Source organism: Podarcis tiliguerta (genome assembly GCF_965153285.1).
Source record: "Podarcis tiliguerta genome assembly, chromosome: 8".
NCBI lineage: Eukaryota > Metazoa > Chordata > Lepidosauria > Squamata > Lacertidae > Podarcis > Podarcis tiliguerta.
In genome coordinates this window covers 78,328,342-78,340,020 of record NC_139541.1, presented here as the reverse complement: position 1 = coordinate 78,340,020, position 11,679 = coordinate 78,328,342, and the positions used below count along the sequence as shown (strand labels likewise).

Here is an 11,679-nt window from a genome sequence, read left to right as displayed (position 1 = left end):
TTGTGTATAGGTCTCCGTGACCTTATTTTAAGTGGGGGGAAAGACAAGACACAGGGAGGGGGGGGAGACAACTCAAATAAGCAAAGGGTTGATGCACCTTACCTTAAAATGCATGGGGAAAAATATTGAGGGGAATTTTAATTCTTGCAATAAGCTAAACCATGGTTAATGCTAAACCTAATAAACATTAGTGAAAGTCGAAGTGTCTGGCAGATGATCACTCAAAACTTGGTTTACTACAGCACAGTACAGTTAAAAACATCAGTGAGATCAGCCATTCCTTGAGAGCAGTTTGAATTTTTTGTTGTTCTTCACTCCCAGGTCTGGCTTGTGGATGTCGATGGCTTGTTAACCATAGTTCAGGGAGGAGGTCTGGGCTTAGAAGTAATGCTAAGCTTTGGTTAATGACAACTAAGGTTTGCAAACTATGAACCATGGTTAACAAATGGCCTTTAGCCGTAGTTATCAAGCCAGAGTTAAGCAGGAGGGCTGGGTTTATATGCAATGCTAAACCATGGTTTGGCATTATGTGAAAATCAGTGTGGGTGGGTGGGGGGGCAGTTAAGAGAGACATCACAGAAATTTACAGCAGGTAATCTCCACCCCACCCCATAATACTAAAGCCACTGAAGATCCCAAAGGAAAGGAAGTAATTCACACATAATTAACACTGTGTTAGAAACCTGAATCTTGCTGTTAAATGAAAGCTGGATTTTACACCCAGTGACACATGCAGAGTCCTGGAGGAAATTCCTTACCCTAAAGCCTTGTGAGAAGAAACAGGAGGAGGGAGAAGCAGAGGGGTTGTTTTGGTGTATTATTATTTTTAACTTAAAACACCCAAATGAATTTATTAAATCCAGAGTCTGTTATTAGGATGTAATGATGAGAAACGGTGTTTTGCTATCTTTTGTTCTGATCATCAGCTCTCTTTATGAAACGGAGACACAACTTGGAGGGAAACTCCTTAATAACAATGTCCTAAATACCCGCACAATGGCATGGAGGTCACAATGATTACTGGTTTGAGTTTTGCTTTTAAACATAGAGATTTACGGAGGGGCGGGGGGGAGCGGGTGGGTGGGTGAGGTTTCTCTCTCATGGATACAGCTTATCACATCGAACTCCACCAACATTTCAAGCGGTCTTCCTCCCACCCCACCCCGCCCCCTCCCGAAAACCCGCCCCAGCCGCCGCGTGTTTACTGGAATAGAAAATAAAACGCTTTGGACCCTGGAGGGCCGAAGCAACTCTGCTTGCCTCCCCCACCCATTTTGCTTTCTGTCCATTATCCAACAGTGAGAGTGTCAGGTTAGGGATCTTAAAAAATAAAACGCGGGAGCAGGTTAATCTTTCTTCTTCTCCTCCGCCGTTTTCGAAGGGGGCGCTTCGGCCGCGCCGTCTGGCAAGCTCGCCGAGGTGGCTGCGGGAATGTCGGCGGCTCCTCGCTCCGTCGCTGCTGCGGGGGCACCGTTGGCCGGGCCCTCCGTGACCGCCCTGACGGCCCTGTTGGCCAGCGCTGCAGGGCCACCGTCCTGCTGAGCAACGCTCGGCGTGGCGGTCCGAGATACTTGGTCCTCCCCGCTGATCCCGAACTCGTTGACGCGGGTCGGATCCACCCGGTAGATCCACCGCTGGTAGAGGTAAATGAAGAAAACGACATCTGCGGGAGGAGGAGGAGGAAAGGCCAGGCGTTACAACAGGGTAGGAGAGAGAAGGGCCCTTTGGCTCGGAGTTCTCCATAGATTTGTCCAAGGATCACAGAATTGTAGAGTTGGAAGGGACATATAGTCCAACTCCCTGTAATGCAGTAATCTTTTGCCCACGACCAGGATTAAGAGGCTCATGCTCTAGGTGCATGCTCTAGTTATCTCCCGCTTGGACTACTGCAATGCACTCTACATAGGGCTACCTTTGAAGATGACCCGGAAACTACAACTAATCCAGAATGCGGCAGCTAGACTGGTGACTGGGAGTGGCCGCTGAGACCACATAACACTGGCCTTGAAAGACCTACATTGGCTCCCAGTATGTTTCCGAGCACAATTCAAAGTGTTGGTGCTGGAAGCCCTAAACGGCCTCGGTCCTGTATACCTGAAGGAGCGTCTCCAACCCCATCGTTCTGCCTGGACACTGAGGTCCAGCACCGAGGGCCTTCTGGCGGTTCCCTCCCTACAAGAAGCAAAGCTACAGGGAAGAAGGCAGAGGGCCTTCTCGGTAGTGGCGCCCGCCCTGTGGAACGCCCTCCCATCAGATGTCAAAGAGATAAACAACTATCTGACATTTAGAAGACATCTGAAGGCAGCCCTGTTCAGGGAAGTTTTTTAATGTGTGACACTTTAATGCATTTTTAATCTTTGTTGGAAGCTGCCCAGAGAGCCTGGGGAAACCCAGCCGGATGGGCGGGGTACAAATAATAAATAATTATTATTATTAGTCTGCACATTGTCTGGAAAACACTCAACAGAATCACAGAATTGTACAGTTGGAAGGGACCACCAGGGTCGTCCAGCCTGCAACGCAGGAATCTTTTGCCCAATGTGGGGTTGAACCCATGATCCTGAGATTAAGGTTCTCATGCTCTAGCAACTGAGATATCATTGGTTCGGGGTGGGCGGTCATAGAAAAAGCCCCCCTGAGATACACAGGAGGCGGGGTGGGAGAATACGATGAGATGCAGGAGGGAGAGAAATTACCGTCTCGAAGGCAGCCTATTCTGTACATCATGGGCATTTTGATGACGAAGGCAAACAGGTCGTCAATGAAGGTGTTGAGGGCTTTGTAGGTGAGCATCCGCCAGGGCAGGTGAGCAACAGACTTCAGCTTGTAGTTGATGAACAGCTGAGGCGTCATGGTGATGAAGCCTGGGAGAGGGGACAGGGCAGGGCAACAAAACAAAGGAAGGAAAAGAAAAAGTCAATGCTGGAGTAGTTAACGCAGACGTCAGCAACCTTTTCTGACCAGTGGGTGCACTTCCAAGTATTGAGAGTGTCCTGGGGTGGGGTAGAATCATAGAGTTGGAAGAGACCACAAGGGCCATCGAGTCCAACCCCCTGCCAAGCAGGAAACACCATCAGAGCACTCCTGACATATGGTTGTCAAGCCTCTGCTTAAAGACCTCCAAAGAAGGAGACTCCACCACACTCCTTGGCAGCAAATTCCACTGTCAAACAGCTCTTACTGTCAGGAAGTTCTTCCTAATGTTTAGGTGGAATCTTCTTTCTTGTCGTTTGGATCCATTGCTCCGTGTCCGCTTCTCTGGAGCAGCAGAAAACAACCTTTCTCCCTCCTCTATGTGACATCCTTTTATATATTTGAACATGGCTACCATATCACCCCTTAACCTCCTCTTCTCCAGGCTAAACATGCTCAGCTCCCTTAGCCGTTCCTCATAAGGCATCGTTTCCAGGCCTTTGACCATTTTGGTTGCCCTCCTCTGGACGGGTGGATGACAAAGGACAAAATTAGAGACACGGCCACCCCTAGGAATCTTTTGCTTACCAGGGGAAGTCAACTATGTCTGGCTGGTCCAGATTACAGCTGTCAACATTTCCCTTTTTTAAAGGGAAATTCCCTTATTCCAAATAGGATTCCTTGCAAGAAAAGGGAAAAGTTGACAGCTATGGTCCAGAGTGTGGAGATCAAACAATATTGATTACACACACACACAGCGGCTGATTCTGTTGCTGTCTAATAGGCACATTTCTGTTATTTTTTATTGATTATAGTTTAGAAATTATTTATCGTAATTGCAAAGATTGAATTCTCGTTTAATTCTTATTTGCTGACCTTTGGTTTTATTGTGTACTATTATATCCTAATGGATTATTGAGTGTTATCATACTTTATTTAATATAAGTTGCTTATTTTAAAGTCAAGTTTTTATTATGACATTTTTGCATTGAATCAGATTGTTACAAGGTGCGCGATCTTTGTTTCTTCAACAAAGAAACCGTAACCTGCCTTGAGCGTAGTAATATAGAAAGGCGGTATGTAAATTAAAACTGAAAGGAAAGGAAATTTCACAGAAATTGCTTAGGAAGTTCCTGTGAGTTTTGCCCCATAACTTTCTTCCCAGAATAACTAGAGATTTGCTTTTTCTGTTTATCAAAAAGAGAGAGAAAGCTTTGGAGTCCGGGGCAACCCTGGGTTAATGGGCGAAGAGAACATCCCATATTTTTTGCTCTATAAGACTCACTTTTTCCCTCCTAAAAAGTAAGGGGAAATGTCTGTGCGTCTTATGGGGCGAATGCAGGCTGCGCAGCTATCATAGAATCATGGAATCATAGAATCATAGAGTTGGAAGAGACCACAAGGGCCATCGAGTCCAACCCCCTGCCAAGCAGGAAACACCATCAGAGCACTCCTGACATATGGTTGTCAAGCCTCTGCTTAAAGACCTCCAAAGAAGGAGACTCCACCACACTCCTTGGCAGCAAATTCCACTGTCGAACAGCTCTTACTGTCAGGAAGTTCTTCCTAATGTTTAGGTGGAATCTTCTTTCTTGTAGTTTGGATCCATTGCTCCGTGTCCGCTTCTCTGGAGCAGCAGAAAACAACCTTTCTCCCTCCTCCATGTGACATCCCTTCATATATTTGAACATGGCTATCATATCACCCCTTAACCTCCTCTTCTCCAGGCTAAACATGCCCAGCTCCCTTAGCCGTTCCTCATAAGGCATCGTTTCCAGGCCTTTGACCATTTTGGTTGCCCTCCTCTGGACATGTTCCAGTTTGTCAGTGTCCTTCTTGAACTGTGGTGGACACAGTACTCCAGGTGAGGTCTGACCAGAGCAGAATACAGTGGCACTATTACTTCCCTTGATCTAGATGCTATACTCCTATTGATGCAGCCCAGAATTGCATTGGCTTTTTTTGCTGCCGCGTCACACTGTTGGCTCATGTCAAGTTTGTGGTCAACCAAGACTCCTAGATCCTTTTCACATGTACTGCTCTCAAGCCAGGTGTCACCCATCTTGTATTTGTGCCTCTCATTTTTTTTTGCCCAAGTGCAATACTTTACATTTCTCCCTGTTAAAATTCATCTTGTTTGTTTTGGCCCAGTTCTCTAATCTGTCAAGGTCGTTTTGAAGTGTGATCCTGTCCTCTGGGGTGTTAGCCACCCCTCCCAGTTTGGTGTCATCTGCAAATTTGATCAGGATGCCCTTGAGTCCATCCTCCAAGTCATTGATAAAGATGTTGAATAAGACCGGGCCCAAGACAGAACCCTGTGGCACCCCACTAGTCACTCTTCTCCAGGATGAAGAGGAACCATTGATGAGCACCCTTTGCGTCCGGTCAGTCAGCCAGTTACAAATCCACTGAGTGGTAGCATAGTCAAGACCGCATTTTACCAGCTTCTTTACAAGAATATCATGGGGCACCTTGTCAAATGCCTTGCTGAAATCAAGGTAGGCTACATCCACTGCGTTCCCTTCATCTACCAGGCTTGTAATTCTGTCATAAAACGAGATCAGGTTAGTCTGACATGACTTATTTTTCAGAAATCCATGCTGACTATTGGTGATCACAGCATTTCTTTCTAGGTGCTCACAGACTGTTTGCTTAATGATCTGCTCCAGAATCTTCCCTGGTATTGATGTCAGACTGACTGGGCGGTAATTATTTGGGTCCTCTCTTTTCCCCTTCTTGAAAATAAGGACAACATTTGCCCTCCTCCAGTCTGCCGGGACTACGCCTGTTCTCCAGGAATTCTCAAAGATGACTGCCAGTGGTTCTGAGATCACATCTGCCAGTTCTTTTAATACTCTTGGATGCAGTTCATCTGGCCCTGGAGACCAGCTATCCCAGAAGCCAGAACAGCAAGAGGGATTGCTGCTTTCGCTGCACAGCGATCCATCTTGCTGTTCTGGCTTCTGAGATTCAGAATATTTTTTTTCTTGTTTTCCTCCTCCAAAAACTAGGTGCGTCTTGTGGTCTGGTGCGTCTTATAGAGTGAAAAATACGGTAATTCACATGGAGATGCCCAGTTCCGCACGTGGGGAGATGCAAGCTGCCGTGCCACACAGAACGCTGCTTTGGGAATACTCCCGTTACTCACCAAAAGTCAGCAGGAACCCATAGAGCATGCTGAGAACCCAGGAGTACCAGCCCTTGTGCTCCATGTAAAGGAGGCTGTAAACAGCGTAGCAGCCCAGGAGGGGGAATAAGATCCAGGAGAGATACCGGAAAGCCATCTGCAAAGGGGAACAAATCAAGACAAGTTCAGAAGGAATAGGAAAGTCCGCAACTGGGAAAATTAGAAACGGAGGGAGATCCAGAGGTGCCTGACTAGCCACCCACATGTGCAGGTGTGATGTGTTGTTGTTTTTGGGTTGAATTTGTTGTAACTAAGTGTTTTTGTCTGTTTTCAAAGGTGCATTTAGATTTTTGCAGTTTGCCCCAGGTAAAAAAAGATAAAAGTAAAGGCCCCTGGATGGTTAAGTCCAGTCAAAGGCAACTGCACAGAGCACACAGAAGCCAGAGCACACAGAAGCACTGTTTACCTTCCCGCTGCAGCGGTACCTATTTGTCTACTTGGACCAGTATGCTTTCAAACTGCTAGGTTGGCAGGAGCTGGGACAGAGCAAGGGGAGCGCACTCCGTCGCGGGGTTCGAACCGATGACCTTCTGATCGGCAAGCCCAAGAGGCTCAGTGGTTTAGATCACAGTGCCACCCGTGTCCCTTAGGGTAACTAACTAACAATAATAGTAGTAGTGACAACAACCAATTCCCTAGCCGGTATGCACTTGTACAAATCACCACCATGGAAAATAGCTCCCCTCCCCATAGTATCTGGAGAGGACTCTCTCCTAGAGCAGCCGCTAAACTCACGTCATCATAGACTTTGGTAGACGATTCGATGTACGTCGATTTGTCTTTGAAAGTCAAGCGTGGAAGGATCCCGGCAATTTTGTTTTCCCGATCCAGCTGTTGCGGCATTATCCGAGGGAGGAAAGAGCAGAGAGATGAAAGGCGTTAAGAGACAGACATCGAGGGAAGGGAATCCAGCGGACTTGAAGCAAATGAGGTGAAGCCCACGATGCAGAGGGAGGCAAAAAGTGTCCTCATTCCAGCCCTGCTGATGTGCAGGAAACTAGGATTCCCATATGCTTTTTTGACCCAACTCCATGTGATGCGGTTGTGGCAAGAACAGCTTAACCTGTTCACACTCAAATTGTCCCAGATCCCCGGCTTCCTCTGAAATAGCTAGAAGTCTACGCAGAATTCTAAGCATCTTGCAAAAGCAACAACAACACAAACTAACGCAACGGTTCTATTACCAAGCGTCTTTTTCAGTAACTCTCGAGCCCTCATACAGAAAAAGCACAAGGGCAGGTGAAATAAAGCACTGCTTTGCACAAGGCAGTTAACATGTACTGAAGTTGGTTCTCAGGCTGCTTCGAAAAGGGATGCAGGGAATTCGAGGAGGCCAGGGCTATCAATGGCTCTTAAGTTGCAATGGCCACCTGGAACTCTCAGTGTTCAGAGACACTACGCCCCTGGATACCAGCTGCTGGGAAGCAACTGGGTGTCTATGTGCTTCTGGCCCGGTTTGTGAGGAATCTGGTTTACCACTGGATCTGGGGAAGATGGGCTGCCGGGTTGATCAAGCGAGGTTTTTCTTTGGTTCCGAATGGCTGGGCTTGTGCAGTTACCCAACTGCTTTCTCTTCCTAGTCAGACAATGGCAGCTCACGCCCAATCAGTTAGTTTCTTTCGCCCCAATTATTTTACACTCATTGAGACAGGACCACAGTAGCTCAAGGACCGACTCTCCCCATATGAACTGACTCAGACCCTGTGCTCATCATCCAAAGCCCTTCTTTGTGCTCCTCCGCCACGAGAGGTCCGGAGGGCGGCAACACGAGAACGGGGCCTTCTCTGTGGTGGCTCCCCATTTCTGGAATGCTCTCCCCAGGGGGGCTTGCCTGGCGCCTTCACTACATATCTTTAGGTGCCAGGTGAAAGCATTCCTCTTCAACCAGGCCTTGGTTCAATTAGCCAGCCTATGGCCTTTTAAACTGCATGTTACTGTTTTGTTTGCTATTATGCCACATATTCTCTCTTTTTTTTAATACCAAAAAACCACCCTGTGATCCTCCCATTTTACAGTGGTACCTCGGGTTAAGTACTTAATTCGTTCCAGAGGTCCGTTCTGAACCTGAAACTGTTCTTAACCTGAAGCACCACTTTAGCTAATGGGGCCTCCTGCTGCTGCTGAGCACAATTTCTGTTCTCATCCTGAAGCAAAGTTCTTAACCCGAGGTACTATTTCTGGGTTAGCAGAGTCTGTAACCTGAAGCGTATGTAACCTGAAGCGTATGTAACCCGAGGTACCACTGTACTGGTCATTAGCCCAGCTAGGAGAGATCCTTTTGGATCTCATGCCTATTTTTTGTTTTGTTTTAACTACCCTAATTTCATGTCATCGAAACGAGAGATGAGACGAGAGCAGACACCCTCTTGCACTAACTGCCCTCCTTGTCCAGCTCTTACCCTGACATCCATAACTTTTGTGATCTTCCAGAGATCGATCAGGAGCCCAATGAAGACGCTGACTTGCACCACAAAGTTAGTTTCGTTGTCCAGGATGTAGAGAAGGACCACGAGGGACTGGAATACTCCAAAGAATACTGAGCGGACAGAGAGCCCCTCTAGGGACTGCCTGCTGTTCCAGAATTGAATATCTAAAATGGAAGACGACAAACAAAAAGGAAAAGAATGCTTTTCAATTTTTCACTGGAGCTACTTCCCAACCCTCCAGTAAAAAGATAAAGGACTGCTGGACAGTTAAGTTTGGTCAAAGGCGACTATGGGGTTGCGGCGCTCATCTCGCTTTCAGGCTGAGAGAGCCAGCGTTTGTCCACAGACAGCTTTCCGGGTCATGTGGCCAGCATGAATAACCGCTTCTGGCACAATGGAACACCGTGACGGAAACCAGAGAGCACAGATACGCCGTTTATCTTTCCACCTCAGCGGTACCGATTTATCTACTTGCAATGGCGTGCTTTTGAATTGCTAGGTTGGCAGAAGCTGGGACAGAGCAATGGGAGCTCACCCCGTCGTGGGGATTCAAACTGCTGACCTTCTGATCGGCAAGCCCAAGAGGCTCGGTGGTTTAGACCACAGCGCCACCTGCCTCCCACAATCCTCCAGTACTGCTGGCTAGGCTGGTATCTGGCCAGAGGTGGCTTTGACTCGAAGCGGAGAAGGCACTGAGGAGGAAGACAGGCAGCTGCGCTAGAGCCTTGCGGCATCCTCCCCTGCCCCTTCACCTTCTGGCTTTAAACAGGCAGGAGGGGGGAAGGGGGCTGGGGAGAGAGAAGAGAAGCAGCTCAAATATTTTAGAACCTACCATTTTTGAAAGCGAGGAATTCGAAAATGCTATGTACAATGGAAACAATAATAGTCAACGCCAGAAGGTAGGGATTGGTTTCTAATAGTGCAACCTAGGAAAAAGGAAAAAGAGGGTATGAGAAAGACCGGCATTTCCCCCCAAAATATACAAAATTAGAAGCACGCCAGTCATATGTAATGTATTTACCATTAACTCTGGAAATGTACACTCAATTCTGACCAAAGGAAGCCTCCTGATGTTTTTCTGCTGTAGAAGGCTTAGTTTGATCTGAATCGAGTATACATTTCCAGAGTTAATGCTAATTGCGTGGCAAGTTCACACCCCCCCCGGTGGAAATAATGACACATGACACAATTATTAAGGTTAATGGGCTAAAAAAAGGCCACAACTTTATTGGTTACAGGTGATGAGCAGTATTGGCTTAGGCACTGGTCCTAACCGACTATGTCCAACTTCAGCCCATCTGCTTGAAGTCCGGGAAGGGTTAACCACCAGTAGGGGGAGTCCTGCTGACGCACATCAACTAGGAACTCCCCTGGGGGTCACTGTTAGGGGCGTGTCTTAGGTCCTCACCTGCCTAGGCTTTGGACAGCCCCCCCCCCCCCCGAATCCTTTACCGGACTACCCTTCAATATGCGGGGCAGGTGATGGCAATTCCTCCCCTTCCATCTACAGAACTATACCAGCTGATGAGCGACAAAGTGGGAGATCCCCGGCTGCGCCCTGCCTTTATAGGGCAGGCCACACCCTCTGAACCAGCCAATTGGCCGGCCAGGGGGTGACGCGGCCGGGAATCCCCCCAATCACGTGGGGGCTGGCCTCCACCCACTGCGCGCGTGGTGGAGCCGTGAAGCCTGCAACCCCACCTCCTCCGGAGTGGCTATACATTACTTCTGGTAAACGAGCTACCACAGCTAATAGAGGGCCATGACAATTTGTGTCCTGAGCTTTGTAGGCCTGTCTACCCATTTACTATCTGAAGCCAAAGGGATGCGCTGGTTGCCGGGTGTGAGATTTCCCCCAGCTCCCCACCCCCAGAAATGGTATCGCTGCCATCACTCCCTGCTCACCTTCACGGAGTCTTGCTCCTCATCCGACTGCTCATACAAGTCCTCCCCCAAGAAGTTCCAGGGTGACTTGGTGCTCTGGGCAGCATACAGCTGCCATCGCCACAGGGACAGCGGGCAGAAGGACAGTCGGAAAGGAAGGCGCTCCAGGGTCTCGTTGATAGGGAAGTAGTCCTTTTGCAAGTTCCAGTAATCGTTGAAGTACAAGATGGGGTAGTAGTCGCCACTCACCGCGTCAAATTTCACATCTGAAACAAAGAGAGTCCAAAAGGGGGGGACGTGTTGTGCAGCTGGACCAGGATGCTGCCGAGGCACAGCGGAACACAGAAAAGGAACCCCACAGCCCTGCGCCCCAGGTGTCTCCCGCATCTGACAATTTCATAAATTTATGATGTCACAACAGCGGCACTGCACCACGGCATGATTTTCTTTCCAATGAGCTGGCGGTTTGCATAAATATCCTTACACGTGAAATATCACTTTCAAAATAATTTTGTGCACCTTTCTCCATGCTTCGTCAGTCTCCCGGCTCTCCTCTCCCCTCAACACATCCATAAAGAGAACCCAATTGAAGCTCGGGGGGTAGATTAGCACAACTGAAAACTTCCCAACAACCTGGATTTTCAAATTAACCATGCAGGCTGCAGAAGTCGACCCTTTTCCCCCCACACCGGAAGGAATTTCCAGGCTGCGGGTGTCAGCCTGAGGGAAAAGGGAACGTGCCGCGGTTTCAGCCTTTCAGCAAAAGGGAACGTGCCACGGTCATGCTTTTATTTCTTCTCTCCCCGCTGCAACTGTATATTGTGACCCGAGAGGCCTGAGGAACTAATTATCTGTTGTCCTTACATTGGTCCAGAGGCGGAGGAACACTGCCCTTTACCCATGGTGTGTGGTCATCCACAATGTTGATGGTGAGGTTTGGGTGCCAGTGTGAGATCACCTCCACGGGGCCGTAATCTTCAGCTCTCTGCAACAAAAGCGTAAAGGACTGCAAGCAGTTTCCACATCAAACCCAGCAGCAGGACTGCTGCAGATACATACAGTCAAGGTTTTCAAAGCCATTTTGACCCTTATGCTGTCAGAAGGGACGGCTCCTATTCCTGCTTGCTGCCGCAGCCTGGAAGATGTTTAGAGATGCCAAGGAAGAGGCCCTGTAATTAGCTCTATCAGAAGCCCCGGGCTTGCAGAAGAAGACAACATGCTTGACAAAGGCCTCTGGCTAGCCTTAGGCACAGCCCTTCTAAGTGGCAG

At 48.3% G+C, this 11,679-nt stretch overlaps 1 protein-coding gene across 2 annotated transcripts in view; it reads right to left on the bottom strand.

The window, feature by feature from the left end:
• Window positions 1-214: 214 nt before the first annotated feature.
• The window catches only part of CLPTM1 (CLPTM1 regulator of GABA type A receptor forward trafficking), a 31,438-nt gene continuing 19,973 nt past the window's right edge, over window positions 215-11,679 (bottom strand). For both annotated transcript variants that reach the window (XM_083455237.1, XM_083455236.1), the window contains exons 7-14: window positions 11,275-11,395; window positions 10,432-10,676; window positions 9,359-9,452; window positions 8,500-8,690; window positions 6,836-6,931; window positions 6,062-6,197; window positions 2,697-2,864; window positions 215-1,663 (exon numbers count right to left, since the gene is read on the bottom strand). In XM_083455237.1, coding sequence (XP_083311363.1) covers window positions 1,347-1,663; window positions 2,697-2,864; window positions 6,062-6,197; window positions 6,836-6,931; window positions 8,500-8,690; window positions 9,359-9,452; window positions 10,432-10,676; window positions 11,275-11,395 — 1,368 coding nt within the window. In that variant the 3' untranslated portion in view covers window positions 215-1,346. The remainder of the gene's footprint in view (window positions 1,664-2,696; window positions 2,865-6,061; window positions 6,198-6,835; window positions 6,932-8,499; window positions 8,691-9,358; window positions 9,453-10,431; window positions 10,677-11,274; window positions 11,396-11,679) is intronic.